This window comes from Nansenia antarctica (assembly GCF_963989245.1).
Source record: "Nansenia antarctica genome assembly, chromosome: 1".
In the NCBI taxonomy this organism is placed as follows: domain Eukaryota; kingdom Metazoa; phylum Chordata; class Actinopteri; order Argentiniformes; family Microstomatidae; genus Nansenia; species Nansenia antarctica.
Window position 1 is genome coordinate 87,879,947 of NC_137674.1, and position 25,485 is coordinate 87,905,431.

Here is a 25,485-nt window from a genome sequence, read left to right on the forward strand (position 1 = left end):
TAGGCCTACATGAGAGTACACGCACAAAACGGGCTAACGTTACTCATTAACTGTTTACACAAGTAAAATCACAGTGTGACAGTCAGATGAAGCATTCGGTAAACAATCAACAGCAAGGTAATGCATCAGCTGAGTTAAAGAAAACCAACTTTTACCTTTGATGACACCGACATGAGCTCTGTTTTCCCGTACCTCCGCCGTTCTGTTCGTGATGATTTTAGATTATTTTTCCCCCGCGCATATTGCCCTGTAATAAGACCATGCGACCACAGCTTCCGTGTGTCTCTTATTGTCCAAATGTTCCCTGAATTTTAGCTGCATGTTTTTCCAGCATGTAAATCCGTTGTCAATAAAAATTAGACTCCAATTCTTTCCCCCTGCCAATAAAATGTTGTTAAAGTGACGGAGAGACGCAAAGGAGAGAGATTTCCTGAAATCCATATTTCCCGCTAAATTCAGACCAATCACAAAACAGTTTTGCAAGCGCGTCGCCTCGCACTTGTTGAGAGCGATTCAGTCTCGGATTACATTCACTGAGTAGGAACTTTAACAGGCGATGTCACGTGCGGTTGCATGTAACGTCCGTTTCGGACACCAGGGGGCGAGAGAGGAACCGAAACGAGGAACCGAAATCTCTGTTGCAATTCGATTCGGTAGGTACCGAATGTAAAGTAACCGGTACCATACCAATCTAATCTCTGAGATGTAATGGGAATGTGGAAACAACACAACAGCGTTGGTATCGGCCACTTGTAAACAGTAAACGCTGCTTGTCGTGACGTTAGAATTATAAGGTTCTATCTAAATGTTTGTCAAAAATGTTTTTTTTACATAATCTGATCCATTAGGTGTTTATTAATGCCTATGTGGTGTTATTTTTTTAAATGTTGACATTTTTGAGTAAGTAATTAATAAAATACAAAGGTTCCATCTCACAAAACATAATGGAATGTAAAAACTTTGACGCTCAATATCTCTGAACTGCCCTAAACGGAGATAGAACCGTATCATTCTAAGCTCACGTTGTGTTGAATATGTTTGTTTGCTTTGTGTTTGTACTTGAATATGAACATACGTACCTGTTACGGATAGGTAGGATAAGACACCAGGGTTCCCGCGCTGGTCTTAAAAAGCCTTAAAGTCTAAAATCCAGCAATACGATTTATAAGGCCTAAAAAGGTCTCTAAATTTCAGTGATTCGGTCTAAAAATTAGGTGCTAGGTCATAAAAATGAGATCCTGCAAGGAAATCAGTCCGACCACATCTATTTACGCGGAAATTAATCAAGCTGGAACCCCCAAAATGCCAATTCGCTTCCGTTTTTGTCTGTATGGCAGTGAAATCCCTAATTTCATCACCTCGAGGATGACAAAAAGCTACCATATTGTGTCGCGGCGAATAGTTCTAAGATTCTACTCAAAGAGGTCTAAAAAGGTCTTACATTTTGAATTTTGAAACTTGTAGGAACCCTGAGACAGGTTCAACCGTGTAACTGTAGCTCTGATGTGTTCACTGCTGATAGAGACACCTCGGGGGCGCGCTATTAGAATACCGAGGTAGAATACTGAATATTAAACATTACCGCGGGAGAACAATATAATATGGTGCAGCGAGATTATCAAGACTCGCTCCTCCTGTCCTCTCAGGAGACCACTAAGTAATCCACAGATAGGCTCAGATAACTGCTATATTATAGTATTACTATATAGCCTAATGCACACACTCCTACACACCTTGGCAGTGGGCCTCACAAACAAGCCCCCTGCCTCTCGTTGTCTCTGGGTCCTCTCAGTCTGGAGCTGCTCAGCGGGACTTGGCTGGGAAACCCAGAGCACATAAGCAGAAGTTTGGCATTTGGCAAACAGTAGGCTACATTACATTAGATTAGATTCAACTGTATTGTCATTGCATTATCTGTCTATCCATCTATATCCGTCTATAATAATGAAGTAGTACTTATTAACATCATATAATTACAGTCTACGTGGGGTTTCTGCTGTGATTAGCGTACACATAGTAGACTACTGGATCACTTTCAGCTAGCTGCTAGCAGCTGTTCTGCGTGTGTTTGGATTCAGAGCGCATTTCTCTGCTATTTGTTTTGAGGTGGACCAACATTTAAACAAGCATATCTTCTTCAACTATTTTTAATTTTAATTAACTTTAATTATACGTTTAATAATACGTTCATAAACTGGAAAAAATTAGGACTTGAGGACGTTTTAACCAGACCCTGTCACATTTGAGGCATGTTATTCACATTCAAGGAAAATGGTGTTTCAATTGAGTTCTCTGGCAGGTCCACAGTCTCACATCACATGATGGACTTACGGCAGGGAGTTATTACATGAGATCCAGGCACAGCTTCTGACAAATATCATTCATGACTTCCATTCATATTTAGAGATCATGTGGAGAGTATTAAAAACTAATATATTTGTCTCGGGGGCGGCTGTGGCGCAGGAGGTAGAGGCTGGTGGAGGTAGAGGCTGTGGTTCAGGAGGTGTAGAGGCTGTGTCTCAGGAGGTAGAGGCTGTGTCTCAGGAGATAGAGGCTGGTGGAGGTAGAGGCTGTGTCTCAGGAGGTAGAGGCTGTGTCTCAGGAGGTAGAGGCTGTGTCTCAGGAGGTAGAGGCTGTGTCTCAGGAGGTAGAGGCTGGTGGAGGTAGAGTCTGTGTCTCAGGAGGTAGAGTCTGTGTCTCAGGAGGTAGAGGCTGTGTCTCAGGAGGTAGAGGCTGGTGGAGGTAGAGGCTGTGGTTCAGGAGGTAGAGGCTGTGTCTCAGGAGGTAGAGGCTGGTGGAGGTAGAGGCTGTGGTTCAGGAGGTAGAGGCTGTGTCTCAGGAGGTAGAGGCTGGTGGAGGTAGAGGCTGGTGGAGGTAGAGGCTGTGTCTCAGGAGGTAGTGGCTGGTGGAGGTAGAGGCTGGTGGAGGTAGAGGCTGTGTCTCAGGAGGTAGAGGCTGTGTCTCAGGAGGTAGAGGCTGGTGGAGGTAGAGGCTGTGTCTCAGGAGGTAGAGGCTGGTGGAGGTAGAGGCTGGTGGAGGTAGAGGCTGTGTCTCAGGAGGTAGAGGCTGGTTTAGGTAGAGGCTGTGGCGCAGGAGGTAGAGTCCTTGGGCAAGACACTGAACCCTCAAATTGCTCCCAGTGAGCAGGCCGGCGCCTTGCATGGCAGCTTGCCGCCATTGGTGTGTGAATGTGTGTGTGAATGGGTGAATGAGAGGCCGTTGTAAAGCGCTTTGGAATAAGGCGCTATATAAGTCAGTCTATGTAAGTCAGTCTGTTTACCAGTCTCTCCAAAAATGTACTATATCCATTGACTACTGAATGTTTGTCATGTACCACATTTACTTTATAGGGTTTTGACTTTATATTGAGACATGACAGAGCTCAACCTGACCTGTGGAGGCTCAGTTCAGACACATAACATCACATATCATAATCAGATATAATGTTGTCAGTGAAAACACAGTACGCTCCTAAGAGCATCCACCCACTGAAACGGAAAGGAGAGAAAGTTTTCAAACAGAAATGTTCTGCCGTGCTTTTTCATCAGGCAAGTAAAAAGGCACTTTGATCCGGAGCGTGGATGTTTCTTAAGGGTATACTTCAGCATTTTATTAGGCCAGGCCTGGAATGCACAGAGGCATGATGGGATACGGAGGGTGCCGTCCTTGTTCAGCTAGGCCGCAGGCTAGCCACATGTAGCCCTAATGAGACACTTACAGATTCAGGCTCTGCTTGCTCTCAAACACCAGTAAAGTAAAAAAAAATAAAAAAAATAAAAAAATATATATATTCTTTCTTTAGACCGTAAGAGTATTGTGAGGTCATTAATTATTCCCGCCATTGTGTTTATTCACCAGCGTCTGCTGAGTGTGAAGTGAGACCGAACGGAGGAGTCCAGGACAGCCAGGACAAAAGCCCCGTAATTAGCCGCCATTAGCGTTTGTTTAACCGCAGTTTAAGTCCGTTCAGTCGACGATCGTCCCATGATAGCGGTGAATGAAACATGCGTTTAACGCAGATTAACACGCGCTGCTGCTGTTTGAAGTCTGCGGAGGGAGGGAGGGAGGGAGGGCGGTCGAGTAGGTGTGGCTAACATCCATCATCTTGTTTTTTAGCCCACTTAGCCTACTTTAGCTACGCTAGCAGACTGGAAGAAGAGGTCTTCTTCCCACTCTATCTGTCAGAAACACACTCACACACGGAGGAGGACCGTAAGAACAGCTATCACACGCCTGTAGGATGATGTTAACACTGAGGGGTGACGTGGTTTGAGCCTCCTCTTCTTATCCCAGAACAAAGAGAGCCCCCAGGAGGTATGAACGGGGATTCTTCTTGGAGGGGATTTAGTTGTGTCAGCCCCTGTCAGTACGAACATCGATTCAGGAGACCAGTAAAGTAAAGATCAGACGAACTCAGGTTTGGATCTTAAAAGCGGAGTGTAAAGGAATCACAGCTGGAGACGGATCAATTAGTGAGCTCTGGCTGTGGGAGAAGGGTTTATATGTGAAAACAATTCTCTTTTGAATGTTTAATTTCTTGCTGTGGTATATAACAGTATTCAGTGTTTTTAGATATCGTGCTGGGACTGTGTGTGTTATTATATTGTTCTTGATATGACTCCCTGTAGATAGTATTCTGAAGCTCGTGTGATACACGGAGTCACAGGGGTTTTGCAGGGGCGGCTGTGGCGCAGGAGGTAGAGCTGTCGTCTAATGATTGCAAGGTCGGCAGATCGGCAGTTCGAGCCCCGGCTGGCCACATGTCGAAGTGTCCTTGGGCAAGACACTGAACTCCCAAATTGCTCCAAGTGAGCGGGGCTGTGTGAATGTGTGTGTGAATGGGTGAATGAGCGGCCGTTGTAAAAGCGCTTTGGATAAAGGCGCTATATAAGTGCAGTCCACAAAATATAAAAAAGAATTCTATCGCAGCGGTAGTCAGATTTCGGTTCTGGATAGCAACAATGAAATCCCCATTCTGGCTTCTTTGGATTTCAATCTCCGGGCTTCAATCTGGCCCTCGTCCCTGTGCTGCCAGCCACCACAGAACAGGGGAACAGATGGTGTCTTTCAGTCAGGAGAGGGATCGCAGAGCAGCGCTCCCCTCCGACACAAAGGGAAGTGTGGGGATGAGACATACGAAGCAGAATGCAGACGTTGATGCCAGTGGAGGAGGAGAGGAGAGGGGGAGACGGTGATGCCAGTGGAGGAGGAGAGGAGAGGGAGAGCGTGCCGGTAATCACCTCCAGGAGGGAGCGGCCATCGCCGGTCGCACTCTGGCCCTCTTTCACTCTTTCACTCTTTCCCTCTTTCCCTCTCTCCATCCTTCCCTCTTTCACTCTTTCCCTCTTTCACTCTTTCCCTCGTCCCCTCTTTCTCTCTTTCCCTCTCTCCCTCTTTCCCTCTCTCCCTCTTTCACTCTTTCCCTCTTTCACTCTTTCTGTCTCTCACTCTTTCCCTCTCTCCCTCTCTCCCTCTTTCACTCTTTCCCTCTCTCACTCTTCCCTCTCTCCCTCTTTCACTCTCTCTCTTTCACTCTTTCCCTCTTTCCATCCTTCCCTCTTTCCCTCTCTCCCTCTCTCCCTCTTTCCCTCTTTCACTCTTCCCTCTCTCCCTCTTTCACTCTCTCTCTTTCACTCTTTCCCTCTTTCCATCCTTCCCTCTCTCCCTCTTTCCCTCTCTCACTCTTTCCCTCTCTCCCTCTTTCCCTCTCTCCCTCTTTCCCTCTCTCCCTCTCTCCCTCTCTCCCTCTCTCCCTCTTTCCCTCTATCCCTCTTTCTCTCTTTCTCTCTTTCCCTCTTTCACTCTTTCTCTCTTTCCCTCTCTCCCTCTCTCCATCCTTCCCCGGTGCTTCTGCAGAGAGTCACCTCTGTAAGACCCAACGGCATCCTACCTAGGGCCTGTGTGAAACTGTTGTCCCATCACCAGCACTCCAGTTGAGGGGGGATGAGGGGGGGTGGCATCCCCCCCTGAAATAAAAACGGTCAAAATCATCCCCCTTCTAAAACTGCCATTCATTTTATCAATGAACGTGGTATTACTGCTATTTCAACATTTAGTTTTGCGCATATTGAGTAAAATACTTTGGGCGAGGGAGGGGGCACGCACACATGCAATGACATTTTTAACCAAGTCACTGATGCTGAAGTCACTGACGCTGTGGGAATGCTAAAACTGTCCCCATATGATAAAATCACCATCCCCCCCGATTTTCTTTTACAACTTGAGTACTGGTCTTCGCAGGCCTGTGTGACCATCGCCATCCTCGTTATCCTAGCTGTGTGATAACCCTCCACATCGGTCGATAGTGACACACAGCGGCACACATCCAAGCATTTCCAGCACAGTTAAAATACAGAAACATACAGACATCTCCAACACCTCCTCCACTTAGTCACAGCATCAGTTATAAGTGAAAAGGACAGCATCACACATCCACATTAACCCGCGCAGCGTTAAGCACAACAGAAAGCACACTAACAGAATTTTAAAATGTGCAATACATACAGTATGCACATGTGGACAGACACAGGAAGTCAACAGGCATGCATGGGACAGACAGTAAGCAGCCAACAGGGAGGGTTTGGAAAAACACTAGAGGGTTGAACAACAGTTGCATGTGTCAGTGAGAATGTCCACGTCACTGAGCTGCGTGGAGCTTCCAGTCGTGCATTTGAAGGGGAATATGGTGTGATAATATAATAATAATAATAATAATAACTTTGATTTCTATAGCGCCTTTCATAAAACCCAAGGACGCTTTACAATTCTGTAAGCAGGCCCATGTCTGAAGACCGCAGGTTCCGGGAAGGAGTATGCTGGGGGAGTAGGTCAGTTAGGTACTGGGGGGCGCAGGCATGGAGGGATTTGTAGGTGAGGAGGAGGATTTTGTAAGTGATGCTTCATCATTCCCGCCTCCAGTCCTTGTTGTCCTCTGTAGCCTACACGTTCTGGAGATGTGTGTCATCGTTTTAGCTAACGATTGCAGACGGTGGTTTTAATGGAGCTAAATGCGTGTTTGAGTTAGTGAACTAGCAGGTTGGGTAATGGGTAGGCACCCCACTATGGTATTAATGGGTTGTTAGTTTTGAGTGTTGATCGCAATGTTGTTGATGAATTGTTTTTCATGTAGATATGTAATTAGAATGAGCACAGGAACAGCTTAAGTCCAACAGCTTAAACAACGCCCTTTATTATAATACCGGTTACAACCAGGGAAAGTACGGTAGAGAAATGATAATAATAATAATAATAGTAATACATTAGACTTTCTAGACACTCAAAGACGCTTTACAAACTGAAAAGAGAGAGGGAAAGAGGGAAGGATGGAGAGTGTCGACCCTGTGTGTTTGTTAAACGCAGTTTTATTACACACAGATATAATTTCCATTTTCTCTGTAATGGTCTGGCCTGGCCTATAAAAAAAGCATTTATGAGTATTTACAAGTTGTTTTCAACTTTGCCATACATTACGTTGCCTCATCATATTGTGATATTGATCCTGGCCAGTTAAATGGGAACGTCAGAGAATGTTTATTCCTTTTCCAATGATGGTTCAACCAGAGCCCATTTACCTACTTCCTTTCTTTGTGTGTGTGTGTGTGTGTGTGTGTGTGTGTGTGTGTGTGTGTGTGTGTGTGTGTGTGCGTGCGTGTGTGTTTGCAATTGTGTGTGCAAATGTGTGTGTGTGCATGTGTGTTTGCAATTGTGTGTGCAAATGTGTGTGTGTGTGTGTGTTTGCAATCGTGTGTACAAATGTGTGTGTGTGTGTGTGTGTGTGTGTGTGTGTGCGTGTTTGCAATCGTTTGTGCAAATGTGTGTGTGCATGTGTGTTTGCAATCGTTTGTGCAAATGTGTGTGTGCGTGTGTGTTTGCAATCGTTTGCGCAAATGTGTGTGTGAGTGTGTGTGCAAATGTGTGTGTGTGTGTGTGTTTCTGTGTGTGTTTGTGTGTGTGTGTGAGGGTTGGTTGTCTGCTGTAAAAAAAAGCCTGCCATCATGTGTGATTGTTTGCACAGTAGTAACTCCATCATGTTCTCTCCTCTTCATGAACTCCATATAAACATGATCATGATGCGTCTGCTGCATGGTTGCAGCGAGCGCAACAGCAACACAGCTAAGTGTGATCGCCAGCACGTCCACAGTAACGACATCGCCACAAAACCTGCGTGAGCTTCCCCTGCGCCCGGCCTTTGATCCGGCTACATCTGAACCAAGGGCGGCGGTGGAGGATGTAGGGCGCATTTAATCAGTCATGGCTCGCCTCGCACGCCGCCACAGAGCACGTCTGTTTAGGGAGAATCAAAGCGCTTCTGAAACCTCCTTTCATGGGTTTAGCAGCTCCAAAGCCTTCGTATCGCCAGACATTTCCAGGACAATCTTGATCTCAACCCCCATAGGATTATTAACAGCGCTGTGACACGTTCTTGTTGCATAGGCGTCACCTTTAAAGAGCTTATCGTATACAGTATTTATTAATATACTTCTGGAGGCCTGAGATGGCGGCTCAAGTGTTCCACAACGCTACACAGTGTTAGCGGGTGGGCGCGCTAGCACAAGGGCACGCTAAGGCTAGCCAGTCACTCACACTAAGAAGGGGAACAAATTGGCTCTCTGCTATGATCTTGAACTTCACCAGATACTCTATATGTATGTATGGTTACCATGCGCTTTACTGAGAGCCCTAGTCTGTGAGACTCCCGGTCACTTCAGATAATGAAATATGCCTCTTGGTTTTCCATGGAAATCATTGTTCCTCGTCTGTCTTGAGGTGGAGATTCTACACGAGTGGCGTGCTCGTTCCTATGCGTTCAGCTGAGCACAGACAACCACATAAAGAACAGTTCGAGTTCAAGTTTATTGTCATATGTATTCATAATAATAATGTATACTGCAATTAGACTACACCTAGATTTCGGGCAGAGAAGCGGCGAACAAGCAACGCCAGTGTCCTCTCTCAACCGGCATTTTTTTAATGATATATATTCATCTATACATGTATATACAAAATATGCTACCCTGCCTATTAGATTGTGCTGCACGCTGTTCCTTCATACAATGACATTCTTCAGCCTCGTCTCTCTCTGTAGTATCACACACAACAAACATAGTCCACATTACAATACAAAGTAACATCTGCAAATAAGTACATTCAAACAAGTTAGTTTTCCTGTAAATTGTTGCTAATTGTTGCTAATGAATGCTGCAGTGAGTCGGCCTGTTTAAGAAACTTGTCACATTCTTAGTTATAAGATTACTAGAAACAACTCAAGGTTTGTTTACAGTAAATTTCCAAATAAACATTTCGATCAGTGTGTCTCTCCTTTGTTAACTGAACATTTTCAAAGTGCTGATGTTACTTTCAAAAAAAAAAAAAATGCACACAGCCAGTAGCAGGTTGTATTTCTCGTTTAACACTAGAACCGCCATGACGTCAATTTGACCCAAGTGGGTTTTTCAATTGTACACAACTATGTTTTAATAAAATATTGAAGTCTTTGACTTTTCCTAAAATGGTGTTGTGTTGCACGTCCTATTGTTAAATATGGTATAGATACATCTAAATAAAAAATACAGGCATTTATACCTATAACCGCCACGGCGTCAAATCGACCCACATATAAAAATGCATTATAACCGCTATAGGCAACGGCACAAACAATAGTCCCCCTACCAATTGCAGGGTTTATGTCGTTGCCTAGCAATTACAATGATATGATTCAAAGTCTACTCATTCTCTCCGAGGGACTGCGTGGTTGATCTGCTTGTATCCTTACCCAGGTATGGGAAGCCATTCAGCAGGTATTTGCTCTCAACATCTGCTGCTAGCCAAAACTTAATTCCAAATTGATCTGGCTTGTTGGGCATATATTGCGTGAACCGGCACCTTGTTTTCGTCGGGAACAGCTGTTCATCCACGGTGATGTCCTGCCCTGGCTTGTAGCATGAGATGCAGTTTTGCCTGAATCTCTCCCACACTTCAGCCATGAGCGCAAACCTGTCGGTGGTCAACCGGGAGCGTCGGGTCTCCTTCCTGTCAAAGCGCAGAAAGCGCATGATCTCCCGAAACCGGTTCTGAGATAATGTGGAGTTGAAAAAGGCATTTCCCCATTTCTCCGACCAGAAACTTTCAATTTCAATGTTTTATCCGGCAGTATGCACCCCTCACATATAGCAGAGCAATAAATGCCTTCAGCTCAGCGACTGAGACATCCCAGGAGGCGCGATTTCTTTCGTCACATTCTGTTGCAACATAGGCCGATGCTGTGGTTATTATGGTCCATTTGGGGTAGGTACTTTGTTAATTTAGTCTTTTTATGTGGTGAATGACGTTTTACGCCTATCACACCACCCAAATATTCTTCTAATAGCCTACCCATTTCCAGTGTTATTTTTGACTGATTTACATTGACGTACAGGCAAAGCGATGAGTATTGTCAAAGATACTTAAATTATAAAACAAGGGGACCAACACCATTTTATGACTTGAAATATTCATTTGTGAACACAATGCCTTAATACAATGACAGAGTACATTTTGTTGTAGGCTCGGATACTAGAAATGCCGTAGCCAGGCACAGACGTCAATTTGACCCGTTGGCGGTTTTAGGTATACGGCGCCCTCTGGCGGTTCTAGTGTTAAACAGCTGTTGTTGTTGTACTTGCTAGCTTAGCACTAGTAGCTACGGTTAGCACACTGTCCATGAGCAACATGGTGAACCCTCCTTTCATGACTTCTCCTAGATATGTGCGTTCTACCACCCAGTATCCTTACATTTTCAACATCACATCAGGATAAGCTAGTATGAAGCTGTTTTGCCGTTTTTCTGTGTAGGAAGCAGGCTAATTTACAAGACGCGCCAACTAGTGGTCGTTGTGTGTAAATAGCAGCATTTGACCCCCGAGGCGGCTCTTATTGTAGGTAAAAAGGGCACAGCTGTTCTAGTGTTAACATTGACCGCCCTGAGGGAGAGAGAGAGTAGCTGAAGTCCTGATTACAATAGAGAGTCTGTCTCCTCAGCCATCCGCCTGGTCAATACAGTGTTCCTTGAATAAAGGCCGCTCCTATGAACCAGCGGACATGGGGGAGACATTGATCACAATGACATGTTGCGCACAGAGCCCTTCAAAGGCCTTGTGGAGTACAGGAGGGGCTGTGTGCGTTACTTAGTTAAAAGCCTAATTGATTCAGGGATTATTTATCATGTTATCAATCAATGCTTATTACATTAGCTGCTGCAGGGACCCATGTCTCTCTGTTTGATGCAGAAAGACCCAGCAGGGTGGGAGAGGCACTGACACAGGGCTACGACACCACTGCAATGACGTTGCTTTAACCCAAGAACAGCCGTGCCTTTTTTACCTACTATAAGAGCCGCCTCAAGCTGCTATTTACACACAACGACCACTAGTTGGCCGCTTGTAAATTAGCCTGCCTCCTACACAGAAAAACTGCAAAATAGCTTCATATATATATCCCCCAGTCCAGACAGGAAGGTAGACCTTCACCTGCTCTGTTAGAACACCACATCACCAACTGTCACATCTTATTTCAAATTTGAATGTGACAGTTGAATCTAAGTGACAGTTGACACTAGAACAGCCGTGTCTATGTTACCTACTATAAGAGCCGCCTCGGGGGTCACATGACCATAGTCTTTACAATGGATTCAGTGGGCGGGCGGCCCTGTTGAGCCCTGGGTGAGCCCTAGGTGACTGGGTGAGTCCTACGGGGCGAGGCGGCCCTGTTGAGCCCTCGGTGAGCCCTAGGTGACTGGGTGAGTCCTACGGGGCGAGGCGGTCCTCCAGGCTTGAAGGCCGGGTCTCAGGAGAGCAGCTGTCAGGAGCTGAGGCCGGGGTCACATGATCAGATGCCTCCTAACTACAGGAGTTTCCTGTGGAAAACTTTCTTCCATAGCTTGCCCTCTGAGAGGCTGGTGGAGGTAGAGGCTGGTAGAGGTAGAGGCTGTGGCTCAAGAGGTAGAGGCTGGTGGAGGTAGAGGCTGGTGGAGATAGAGGCTGGTGGAGGTAGAGGCTGGTGGAGGTAGAGGCTGGTGGAGGTAGAGGCTGTGGTTCAGGAGGTAGAGGCGGTGTCTAATGATCGCAAGGTCGGCAGATTGGCGGTTCGAACCCCGGCTGGCCACATGTCGAGGTATCCTTGGGCAAGACACGGAACCCCAAATTGCTCCCAACGAGCGAGCAGGCGCCTTGCATGGTAGCTTGCCGCCATTGGTGTGTCAATGTGTGTGTGAATGGGTGAATGAGAGGCCGTTGTAAAGCTCTTTGGAATAAGGCGCTATATACTGTAAGTCAATCTGTTTACCATTTAGTTTGGAGTCATATAGCCTTGGTAGGTAGGTAGGGCAGAACATGGTCTAACTTGTATAGCGCAAGTTTATCTTAAAATGTACCTGTATTGCATATCAGTTGAATTTATTCAGCCCAAGATACCGACCTGTATCAGTAAAACAATCACTGACAGGTATGTGTGGTGATCATTTGGTTTACTACGGTCTTATTCACATGTTTTCAAATACTGCTGACGAATCTTTTTTTTCCCAATTTGTGCTTCCATTGTGTTGGACACGTGATGTGTGTAAAACACATTTTTTTAAGGTTGTACTCATCACAATAAGATAGCTGACGTCGACATTCAAATTCGCTTAGTTGATCGTTTCAGATTAACAATCAAAGAGGAGCGGTTGAGGTATTACGAGGGGAGGAGAGAGAGAGAGAGAGAGAGAGAGAGAGAGAGAGAGAGAGAGAGAGAGAGAGAGAGAGAGAGAGAGAGAGAGAGAGAGAGAGAGAGAGAGAGAGAGAGAGAGAGAGAGAGAGAGAGAGAGAGAGAGAGAGAGAGAGAGAGAGAGAGAGAGAGAGAGAGAGAGAGAGAGAGAGAGAGAGAGAGAGAGAGAGAGAGAGAGAGAGACAGAGAGAGAGACAGAGAGAGAGAGTGAGAGAGAGAGAGAGAGAGAGACAGAGAGAGAGAGAGAGAGAGAGATCTCACAGTCGTGATCAAGCAAGAGAATGGGAGACAGAGAGGGAGGGGGAGACAGAGAGGGAGGGGGAGACAGACAGAGAGGGAGGGGGAGAGAGAGAGGGAGGGCGAGACAGAGTGTGTCTCAAACCATGGGAGCATCTTGTTTCTGTATGCCAGAGCACCTCTCCCAGACAGGCAACGGCATTATGATTAACTATGTTTGCACAAAACAAGACTACATCACATTATTTTATTTGTTCGAAGTTTGAATGAAAATCAAGATTCACCCGACTGGTTCTAGTTGTTCTCTGTGACACCCCTAGCAAACACCTCTGTCAACAAACCTCTCTTCAGCTGCCTCTCTGGTCACAGACTAACACCTGAAACCCAGCGTGACCGGAGTGAGATGTTCCCAAGCCAGTCCAACATGTAATCTTACCAGTAGTAGTAGTAGTAGTAGTAGTAGTAGTAGTAGTAGTAGTAGTAGTAGTAGTAGTAGTAGTAGTAGTAGTAGTAGTAGTAGTAGTAGTAGTAGTAGTAGTAGTAGTAGTAGTAGTAGTAGTAGTAGTAGTAGTAGTAGTAGTAGTAGTAGTAGTAGTAGTAGTAGTAGTAGTAGTAGTAGTAGTAGTAGTAGTAGTAGTAGTAGTAGTAGTAGTAGTAGTAGTAGTAGTAGTAGTAGTAGTAGTAGTAGTAGTAGTAGTAGTAGTAGTAGTAGTAGTAGTAGTAGTAGTAGTAGTAGTAGTAGTAGTAGTAGTAGTAGTAGTAGTAGTAGTAGTAGTAGTAGTAGTAGTAGTAGTAGTAGTAGTAGTAGTAGTAGTAGTAGTAGTAGTAGTAGTAGTAGTAGTAGTAGTAGTAGTAGTAGTAGTAGTAGTAGTAGTAGTAGTAGTAGTAGTAGTAGTAGTAGTAGTAGTAGTAGTAGTAGTAGTAGTAGTAGTAGTAGTAGTAGTAGTAGTAGTAGTAGTAGTAGTAGTAGTAGTAGTAGTAGTAGTAGTAGTAGTAGTAGTAGTAGTAGTAGTAGTAGTAGTAGTAGTAGTAGTAGTAGTAGTAGTAGTAGTAGTAGTAGTAGTAGTAGTAGTAGTAGTAGTAGTAGTAGTAGTAGTAGTAGTAGTAGTAGTAGTAGTAGTAGTAGTAGTAGTAGTAGTAGTAGTAGTAGTAGTAGTAGTAGTAGTAGTAGTAGTAGTAGTAGTAGTAGTAGTAGTAGTAGTAGTAGTAGTAGTAGTAGTAGTAGTAGTAGTAGTAGTAGTAGTAGTAGTAGTAGTAGTAGTAGTAGTAGTAGTAGTAGTAGTAGTAGTAGTGTAGTAGTAGTAGTAGTAGTAGTAGTAGTAGTAGTAGTAGTAGTAGTAGTAGTAGTAGTAGTAGTAGTAGTAGTAGTAGTAGTAGTAGTAGTAGTAGTAGTAGTAGTAGTAGTAGTAGTAGTAGTAGTAGTAGTAGTAGTAGTAGTAGTAGTAGTAGTAGTAGTAGTAGTAGTAGTAGTAGTAGTAGTAGTACAACAACATTGTATGAATGAGAGAAAGCTGCCCATCCACATTTTCAACAGGTTCTCACCATAACAACTGCAGACTACTCAATCACTCTGAGCCCCAACACCTTTACTCCTGACTCACACACCTTTACTCCTGACTCACACACCTTTACTCCTGACTCACACACCTTTACTCCTGACTCACACACCTTTACTCCTGACTCACACACCTTTACTCCTGACTCACACACCTTCACTCTGTAATCAGTACGCTGCAATAAAAGCCCAGCTCATGCTTATTCATATCAGACTGCGCTAAACATTCCCCACGCCTTTCATCGCTCTGTCCTCGTTAAACCAACCTGACATTTAAACCATTCACACTCTCCATCTCTGCAATTCATGAGCCGCTATAATAAAGTCGCTCTTGCCAATCTATCTTATCTAAGGAAAACCATTCTCTCTGTCCTAACCTCGGTATAGGCTAAAAAGGCTGGTCTATCTTTTATGCAGTAGTTTGACTTTATCTTACCTGCTGCCTGTGTTGAATATCCCACAAATGTGTTTATTTTACAGCCTAAAGCTGTGCAGGTGGGGGGTGAGGGGGGGGTTGTGTGCAGGTGGGGGGTGAGGGGGGGGGTCTGTGTGCGGGTGAGGAGGGGGGGGGGTCTGTGTGCATACCTCATTCATGCAATTCTGGTGACTTTTGACGGGCGAATGGTTCACCCAGCCTGAATAACCCACACACACGGTTAGCAGCCACACTGCATAACATCTGGTAGCGTTCCTCCTCACAACTAAGGTCATGTTCTCACATGAAAGTCTGAATCAGGACCCGGAGCAGTTTTCAACATTGTTGCATAAATTATTTCTCTGATTTTCGTTCTCACAGCCCTTCATGTAAACGAAGTAACATACACAATCGAAGCAACAGACGTGGACGTTGATTGGTCAGAATTTGTTTTAGAAAATTGCCTGTTCGTCCCGCTCTTATCCAGATCAACACGCATGCGCTGTTGTTTTCCTATGGACAGTCTCGATGCGTCGTTTCTAACCGGAGCGAAACCACCCTTTTCAAGCGGAGCATCTGTCGGTTGTTTGCTCCGGGAGCGACTTCGAATGCGCGTTCTCACACCTCCAAACGACGCAGAGAAAAGCTAATTTTATCCTAAACTCCGATTCCAAGTGAAGCAAATGTTCTAGTGAGAACACACCCTCAGTCCCCATTAACGCACAGCACCACCAGTGTGGCAGAGCACTCAATACTTTTATGTGATCTGAAGGATTTCATGTCAGCTAACATTAGTTTATGCACTCAGTAAGAATGTAAAGAATTATGTTGCAGTAAGCATTAGTTGCTTGTGTTTTGCGATGGCTGATTAATAATTAATTCCACTAATTGTTTCTTAATTTGCTCTGAGTCAGTGAGCTGCACGTTAATGCTCTACAATAATTACACACATTAGACGCCAAAGATGGAGAAAAACTGTTTTATGTCAGGTTCGATGATACCCACGTCCACAGGAACCTCCACTTCAAACAGAAGGGAAATCATTAACTGATGACTTTGTTGACTGCAATAACATTGCTTAACACTAGAACAGCCGTGAGTAAAGAAAAATGTTATATCTTTGCACTCGATCAAATTTCAGGACCCTCCTTTTATGACTTTTCCTAGATATGTGTGTTCTATCACCCAGTATCCTTACATTTTCTAAATCACATCAGGATAAGTTAGTATGAAGCTATTTTGCAGTTTTTCTGTGTAGGAGGCAGGCTAATTTACAAGACGCGCCAACTAGTGGTCTTTGTGTGTAAATAGCACCTTGAGCATTGTAAAGAGGGGGTCATTTGACCCCCGAGGCGGCTCTTTTAGTAGGCTGTTCTAGTGTTACTCACTTCATTCTCTGTGTGTGGGAGAGCCGTGTCATGTTAATCACACATATGATCCCTGCAGAGTCTATGAGCCTTAAATAGAAAGAGTGAATGACCCTGTCACATGTATGTCTGATGCATTGGGTTTATATGCGGCCTGAATATGTTTGTTGATTTGTTTCATTCCAAGTTTTGTATAGATTTGTAACTCTGCAAAACGCTTTGCTTTGTTCAGATTATGTGACAGGCATCTTAATTAGGCTATAACCCTTTAGATTCAAACATTTTGAACATTATTATTATTTTATTCGGTTGGTTATCACCCAATTGTTGTTCTCTCTATGCTTGTGTATGATCCTTGTGTTTGTCTCACACTTTATGCTGTATTATCCACACCATTCACAAGTTAAACTGCTCTTTTAAACATTTACATAAACCTCTCCCTGCAACTAGACTTCTCATCCTCTCTTTTAGTCATCACACTCTGCATCTTTATTCACCAGCTGGGGCTTCTCTAGTAGAGAGAAGACAGACTGCTTTGTTCATGACATCTCCCTGTGTGTTTGTTTGTTTGTTTGTTTGTTTTTGAAGCTCAGAATTGTGTTGTGTGTGTTGTGTGTGAGAGTGTGTGTGTGTGTGTGTGTGTGTGTGTGAGTGAGTGAGTGAGTGAGTGAGTGAGTGAGTGAGTGAGTGAGTGAGTGAGTGAGTGAGTGAGTGAGTGAGTGAGTGAGTGAGTGAGTGAGTGAGTGAGTGAGTGAGTGAGTGAGTGAGTGAGTGAGTGAGTGAGTGTGTGAGTGAGTGTGTGAGTGAGTGAGTGTGTGAGTGAGTGAGTGTGTGAGTGTGTGAGTGTGTGAGTGAGTGAGTGTGTGAGTGAGTGAGTGAGTGTGTGAGTGAGTGTGTGAGTGAGTGAGTGTGTGAGTGAGTGTGTGAGTGTGTGAGTGTGTGAGTGAGTGTGTGAGTGAGTGTGTGAGTGAGTGTGTGAGTGAGTGAGTGTGTGAGTGTGTGAGTGAGTGAGTGAGTGAGTGAGTGAGTGTGTGAGTGAGTGAGTGGGTGAGTGTGTGAGTGAGTGAGTGAGTGAGTGTGTGAGTGTGTGAGTGAGTGAGTGTGTGAGTGAGTGAGTGAGTGAGTGAGTGTGTGAGTGTGTGAGTGAGTGAGTGAGTGAGTGTGTGAGTGAGTGTGTGAGTGAGTGAGTGAGTGTGTGAGTGTGTGAGTGTGTGAGTGAGTGAGTGTGTGAGTGAGTGAGTGAGTGAGTGAGTGTGTGAGTGTTCTTCTGCTGCTGCATGGTGTTCTGCTGCGTGTGCGTGTGTGTGTATCTCAGAGTTGTGTGTGTGTGTGTGTCTCAGAGTTGTGTGTGTGTGTGTGTTCTGTTGCGTGGTGTTCCCTGTAATTGTGTTTCACCCCCCCCCCCTGTGTCCCCCCCCTTGTCTCTGTCTGTGGTCGTCCGTCCGTCCCCCCCTCCTGTGTTCCCCCCCCCCTCCTGTGTCCCCCCCCCATGTTGTCTCTGTATGTGGTATTCCCCCCCCCCACTCCTGTGTCGTCGTCCCCCCATGTTGTCTCTGTCTGTGGTATTCCCCCCCCTCCTGTGTCGTCGTCCCCCCATGTTGTCTCTGTCTGTGGTATCCCCCCCCCCTCCTGTGCCCCCCCCCCATGTTGTCTCTGTCTGTGGTATTCCCCCCCCCTCCTGTGTCGTCGTCCCCCCATGTTGTCTCTGTCTGTGGTCCTCCCCCCCCCCCCTCCTGTGCCCCCCCCCCATGTTGTCTCTGTCTGTGGTCCTCCCCCCCCCCCGTGTGGTCCCCCCCCATCTCTGTCTGTGGTCCTCCCCCCCCCCCGTGTGGTCCCCCCCCCATCTCTGTCTGTGGTCTGGCAGGTCCTGGTCTGCATTGTTCCTCTGCCTCCTCCTCCTTCCCTGTCGAGCCGCTCTCATACCACCCTCCTCCCCCTTCTCTTGCAGCCAATGAGAACCAGGGAAGGTTGCTAGGTAACTGTGCAGCAGCTCAGCAGCCACCCCACGACTCTGACTCCGAGGATGAGTTTGGCCCCAGTTCATTCTTAGTTAGGACTGGCTCAGGGAACCTCTATGCCCCCTCCTCCTCCTCTGCCACTGTCCAGGGTAAGTTTTTCGGTCTTCAAAACTATTGTTGCTTTCTAGAGACTAGAAATAGAAGCCCATAGGCTGACGCTGTGCTGCCTTTGTTCACTTTTGAGTCATTAGAAAGTAAAAACATACTGAGTCGATGTAACGCCCCAGGTGATCCACCGTGTTCTGGCTTCGAGGCCCGCAGAGCTGAACGCCTGTGTTTGAACGCCTGCGTTTGAACGCCTGCGTTTACAGATAGATTTTGGCGGAGGATGAGGTGTTTGTCTGACAACCATTGATCTTTTTTGGGTACGTCAGTGTGTGGCTGTTTGCTGTGTGTGGGGAGAGAAAAGCATGAGAGGTTTTTATAGACCAACTGATCTGATTCATCTGATTCATCTGATTCATCTGCCTCAGGTACACAACTACAACTGTGACCTGAACTGACCAGGTGAAATGCACAGCTGCATTTCCACAAATATAACATTGGCAAGGCCAGCTTATTAGTTTATATATTTCATACAACAGGGGCAATTCAAAGTGCTTTACATACATTATTAAAAATACAGCAAGAGCAGCATAATAAGAAAATAAAAGTTACAATGAATACAAGCAAATATAAGAAGTACATAGATAAAACATTTAATAAGAAAATAGTAATAAAAAAGACATTGATAGAAGTGTTTGTGTTTAATCATAACTGCTGCAAAACATGAAGTCAGATCATGTTATGGTGTTGTATAGGAATTAATACAGTTAGAGTAATAACATATACAAAATAAATGCACTTGTAAATCTTTGAAAACTAACCCTGATATGAAATAAGTAAGTAAGTAAGTAAGTAAAGTTTATTTCTATAACACTTATCACAGACCAGCGGTCACAAAGTGCTTTACATAGGCTATACTAATTAAAGAGCAAAAGTAATAGCAGGTTAAAGGAAATAGGTAAACAAGTGAAAATAAAAACAAGAAACAAATAACAAGTGTACAACAAATAATAACAAGACACAAAAAGACAGACTTATTTTGGGGTTAGCCAAAAGCCTGTCTGTACAGGACAGTCTTCAGCTGTTTTTTTTACAGTTTTTCCCAATTGCTAAAACACAAAAGCCAATTCTCTAAACCAAATGACCAGTTCTCTAAACACATTTAATAAAACTAGCTCCCATTTGCCAAAACCATAAACACATTTCACATGAAGACACAATTCACAAAACACAATCCTCCTTTTCTCATAAATCTAAACACATTTTGTCTTGCTAAAACACAAGTTGCAAAAAACTCTACTCAAATTCTCAAATTAAAGCTCATGTGATGCAAAATGCTTGCCACAGTCTGCAAAATGTGAACACAATGAACACACCTAGCTTCATTCATTAAACATAACGACTCAACATTTAAGACACTTGTTGCAAATGATTGTGGTGTGTGTGTGTGTGTGTGTGTGTGTGTGTGTGTTTGTGTGTGTGTGTGTGTGTGTGTGTGTGTGTGTGTGTGTGTGTGTGTGTGTGTGTGTGTGTGGTATAGTTCCATAAATAAAATAAAAAAACATCACACCCTGAACATTGTTTTCAGTGAGTATTGTTGTGTGTAATGGATCCTCTGTAGTGTTTGCATTGAGTTGTGATGCAGTACAGTAGTGTACATGTTACGGTACATGTGGGAATACATGTACCGTGTATGTGGTATAGTTCCATAAATATATAAATAAACATCACACCCTGAACATTGTTTTCAGTGAGTATTGGTGTGTGTAATGGATCCTCTGTAGTGTTTGCATTGAGTTGTGATACAGTACAGTAGTGTACATGTTACGGTACATGTGGGAATACGGTACATGTGGGAAAACTAGGGTTAGGGTTAGGTGCTAGGGTGCTAGGGTTAAGGTTACGGTTAGGATTAGGGGTAGGGTTAGGGTTAAGGTTAGGGTTAGGGTTAGACATGCCAGCATGTACCAAGTCAACCTAGCACCTAACCCTAACCCTAGTTTTCCCACATGTACCGTATTCCCACATGTACCGTAACATACATACTGTATTTTCTGTAGATTTACATACTGTTCATATGAAACACACACATCTATGAATGCCCAATACTCTACAGTGATATATTCTGAGAACAGATACTGTAAGGTTTCTAAAAATGTGCTTTGGCAGTTGTGAAAAAAAAGAACATTCTCACACACTGAACATTGTGTTTTCAGTTGTTTTGTTGTAGTCCGTAATGATGATGCTTATAGTGTTTACATTTTTGCAGGCTTTGAGCAGCTGTTTTTGTGTGAAAGTTTGAGTTTTGAAGAGAGAAGGTGTGGTTTTGGTTATGTAGCTTTAGAAAAGTGTGTTGTGTTTAGAGTTTTGGGAAAATGGAGAAAAAGTTTTGTGAAATGTGTTTTAGCAATTGAGAAAAACTGTAAAAGCTTCGACCGAGAACCGCTGATCTAAGATCCAAGGGAAGAGCTTTGGGAGCCATGCAACATTATTTGTATATATTTATATTTCTATATATTACATATTATATTACACATTACATTGTATATATTACAATACTTTTGGGAAAGTTTGAAGTGTGGGGATGATTCTGCCAGCACCAAATGGATTCAACACATCGTGAGCTTAGAATGATAAGGTTCTATCTCCGTTTAGAATGATAAGGTTCTATCTCCGTTTAGAATGATAAGGTTCTATCTCTGTTTAGAATGATAAGGTTCTATCTCCGTTTAGAATGATAAGGTTCTATCTCCGTTTAGAATGTTAAGGTTCTATCTCCGTTTAGAATGATAAGGTTCTATCTCCGTTTAGAATGATACGGTTCTATCTCCGTTTAGAATGATAAGGTTCTATCTCCATTTAGAATGATAAGGTTCTATCTCCATTTAGAATGATAAGGTTCTATCACCGTTTAGAATGATAAGGTTCTATCTCCGTTTAGAATGATAAGGTTCTATCTCCGTTTAGAATGATAAGGTTCTATCTCCGTTTAGAATGATAAGGTTCTATCTCCGTTTAGAATGATAAGGTTCTATCTCCGTTTAGAATGATAAGGTTCTATCTCCGTTTAGGGAAGTTCTGAGATATTGAGCGTCAACGTTTTTACATTCCATTATCTTTTGTGAGATGGAACCTTTGTATTTTATTAATTACTAACTAAAAAATGTCTATATTTTAAAAATAACACCACACAGGCATTAATAAACACCTAATGGATCAGATTATGTAAAAACCAAAAATGTAGATAGAACCTTATAATTCTAACGTCACGACATCTGAACACACGTTACACAGCTGTCACATACAGTAGTTCTTTGAACCATGAGTACTTCCTGAGATCCTGACAACCTTGATATGAAGTTCTCATCTACACATGTCTACCTGCAGGTTCCCTGATTGTATTTATTGATCTGTTCACTACTTTGCCCTCCTCTGTGTTCGGCCATGCGTGGTCAGTGCCCTGAGCTGGTCTGGGCTGATCAAAGAGTAGACGGTACTGAGAATGAAGTCACACGAATGGTAAATGGACTGCACTTATATAGCACCTTTTTTGCTGCTCCAAAGCGCTTTACAACGGCCTCTCATTCACCCATTCACACACACATTCACACACCAATGGCGGCAAGCTTCCATGCAAGGCGCCGGCCGGCCCCACTCACTGGGAGCAATTTTGGGGTTCAGTGTCTTGCCCAAGGACACTTCGACATGTGGCCAGCCGGGGCTTGAACCGCTGATCTGCCGACCTTGTGATCATTAGACGGCAGCTCTACCTCCTGAGACACAGCCGCCCCAGAGGGTAGTCAGAGTATAGATAGAGGTTTCTATTGTATCTGATGAGGGTATTCAGAGTATAGTTAGAGGTTTCTATTGTATCTGATGAGGGTAGTGATGGTGGTAATTGTAGGATAGAGGCATAGATAGAGCACATTAATTAAGAGGAATCACACCCATAATTAAACAAATCTGGAACTAGAAAACACTTAGTTTTCTTCCAAAATGTGCAACCACTGCAAATAATCAGGGTTGGAAGCATTTCTAAGTGCGTTTAAAATGCATTAATAGCTGGCTCCTGATTGCAAACTCCCGATTTGGAAAGCACCAAGTGAATATCGAGTATATCGAGTTATGACTGTTTGTAAATGGTTTATAGTTGAATAATGAACTGGTAATAAGTGATTTTATTAATGATCTACTAATTATAAACCATTTATAAACCCTTTACATACGGGGATCATCATGTAAAGTGTTTCCGAAATATTAGTAGCTGATGATGTTCAGGGTGAGAGTCACAGAAGTGTACGCACTGTAGGAGCAGAACATTGTAATAGTGTCGTTTGGCGTCTCTCTGTGTCTGCGCTAATGAGTTGTTTGTTAGCAGGAAAGTATTTTTGGCTGGAAATTGGCCTGTTATTGTGGCACGGTGACATCGGCATGATCTCCATAGAACAAATTAACTTAGAGGGGCGTTCAGAGGGACAGCGCGGTTTGTTCCCAATCAAATCAAACTTAATTCATCGAGCACATTTGATACGTAGAAGCAACACAATGTTCTTCACAGGAATATGAATAGAACCTAAAACCAATTAAAATACAACAAGACAAAAACATGAGGGGATAACAACGTTAACAGCCACAGGAGTTAAAAACAGTTAAAAAACACAGAACAGAACAAGTGAGAACAAGTCGAGACTAATGAGCAGACATAGGAAATTAATCAGCTTAAGAAAATGTTCAACAAATTGGAAAATTCTCAGCTGCTTTAGACTTAAGGTAAAGTTTATTGACAATGTGTTCAGGGTTATTATTAACGGTCGGTACCGAGTAGAATAAAAAGACAAATTGTGGTTATAAATGAGGAGATCGATAGTTGCGATATAACCGTGGTAAGACCCATACCTTAATCACTAGGCCCACAGCCCGCCCGCGGTTATGGATGGTCTATGGGTAACCTCCATAGAATGCAAGAGAGATTCATAAATCTTTCGAGTTATTGTCGTTGTCAACTTGTAAGTTAAAATCACCAATGATAATAATCATATCATAATGTGTATGGATAGTCAGGAATTCAGAGAGATCAGTGGAGGAGGTAGAACATTGAACAGTGCTTGGGTGGCCTGGACACAGTCTCTGCCAACACAGGAAGGAAGGAAGGTGTGAGAGAGAGAGAGAGGGAGGGAGAAGGAGGAGAGAGGGAGAAGGAGAAGGAGAAGGAGGGAGAGAGAGGGAGCAGGGGAGAGAGGGAGAGAGAGAAGGAAGGAAGGAAGGAAGGTGTTTTAGCACCACGGTGTGACGTACAAAAGAGGTCAGACCAGCGAAGGAAACTGCGGTGTGGAACGACCCTGATACTAAACATGATTCACTGTGCTCTGGTGTGTCCTACAGCAGCCTATCCACATGGTTTTAGGATCTATAGACTTGGTGTGATTGTATTATCCTAACCAGTACTCAAGTTGTAAAAGCAAACCAGGGGGGATGGTGGATTTTATCATATCAGGACTTAGCATCCCCACAGCGTCAGTGACTTCAGTGTCAGCGACGTGGTTAAAAATGTCATTGCATGTGTGCGTGTCCCCTCCCTCGCCCACAGTATTTTACTCAATATGCGCAAAACTAAATGTTGAAATAGCAGTAATACCACGTTCATTGATACAATGACATAAGGGATGGAAAGGGGGGATGGCAGTTTTAGAAGGGGGGTGATTTTGACCATTTTTATTTCAGGGGGGATGCCATCCCCCCTCAACTTGAGTACTGATCCTAACACACTCCAAACACACCACATCAAATATGGATATTAAAGGTGCGATCTTAATGCTTTGTAGTAAAACCAAATAAGCACATTTCTAGCCACTGCCTTTGCTTTCTTTGCTGTATCACTTGATGGGGTGTGTTCTTCAGAGAAACGACAGCACACAACTTGTTTTTGGTAGAGACAAGGCGATGGAAATGTTCCCCGTCTCAAGTTCATAGATGCAAACAGGCTAGATGACAGTCCATGACACACCAGCATGATAGTTTAAAACATTGTGTATCTACCATATACATAGTTTGTTTTTACATTCTAGTGTTTGTGAACACACTGTCTTGTCTGTGTTGTATTTGATCATGGATGTCTCTCAGCTAAAGCAGCTAATATCCTCTCCTGCTGGCACAAACATACTGGAAACAAAATAAAAATGGTTTAAATAATTGATCAGGCTTTACAAGTTAACTACCCGAAGGCTGGGATCACATCGATACTCCAAAGTGCCTCTGCTGCCTTTGACTGCTCAGGAAAGCCTTCAGAATGACTTATTAATCCCATTGCAAATCTGCCCCTTAATTCAACAACGGCAGCGTGATATTGGTCACCCAGCAGCGACAGAGCCCAGTGTTAGGAGGGGAGAGGGGCTGGCAGGATGTCCTTTACTGCAGCAGGCTTCTGTTTCTGTGTTACGACAGGGCTGATTTGCATAGGTACGGCTTTTAGCTTCACCTTGGGCTGTCAGCGAGGGGAGGAGGGGAGAGAGAGAGAGAGAGAGAGAGAGAGAGAGAGAGAGAGAGAGAGAGAGAGAGAGAGAGAGAGAGAGAGAGAGAGAGAGAGAGAGAGAGAGAGAGAGAGAGAGAGAGAGAGAGAGAGAGAGAGAGAGAGAGAGAGAGAGAGAGAGAGAGAGAGAGAGAGAGAGAGAGAGAGAGAAAATATCCCCCGGCCCCACAGCTATTCAAGTCATCTCCAGGCTTTGTTAGATTCCAGTAAAGTAGGGTCGTACAGTAGCGTTGTGCTCTGCGCCGTACACCAGGGAGGAGAGGAGCGTTTGCTAGCTCTGCTAGCTGCTGTAGTGTTAGTACTAACATCGATGCTCTCCTCCACTTTAACACGAGAACAGCCGTGCCTTTTTTACCTTCTAAAAGAGCCGCTTGCACAATGCTAAGCTGCTATTTACACACAACGCCGCTTGTAAATTAGCCTGCCTCCTCCACAGAAAAACTGCAGCTTTATACTAGCTATCCTGATGGGATGTTGAAAATGTAAGGATACTGGGTGGTAGAACGCACATATCTAGAAAAAGTCATGAAAGGAGGGTCCTGAAATTTGACCTGAAATTTGATGGAGTGCAAAGATATAAAAAC

The 25,485-nt window shown here is 44.1% G+C and overlaps 1 protein-coding gene across 1 annotated transcript in view; it reads left to right on the forward strand.

Moving 5' to 3' along the window:
• Positions 1-25,485, forward strand: part of tenm4 (teneurin transmembrane protein 4) — a gene marked incomplete at both ends in the record, with an annotated part of 257,838 nt that overhangs the window by 26,539 nt on the left and 205,814 nt on the right. The window contains one exon of the mRNA XM_080526836.1: positions 18,177-18,419. Within this exon, the coding sequence (XP_080382962.1) occupies positions 18,177-18,419 (243 nt within the window). The remainder of the gene's footprint in view (positions 1-18,176; positions 18,420-25,485) is intronic.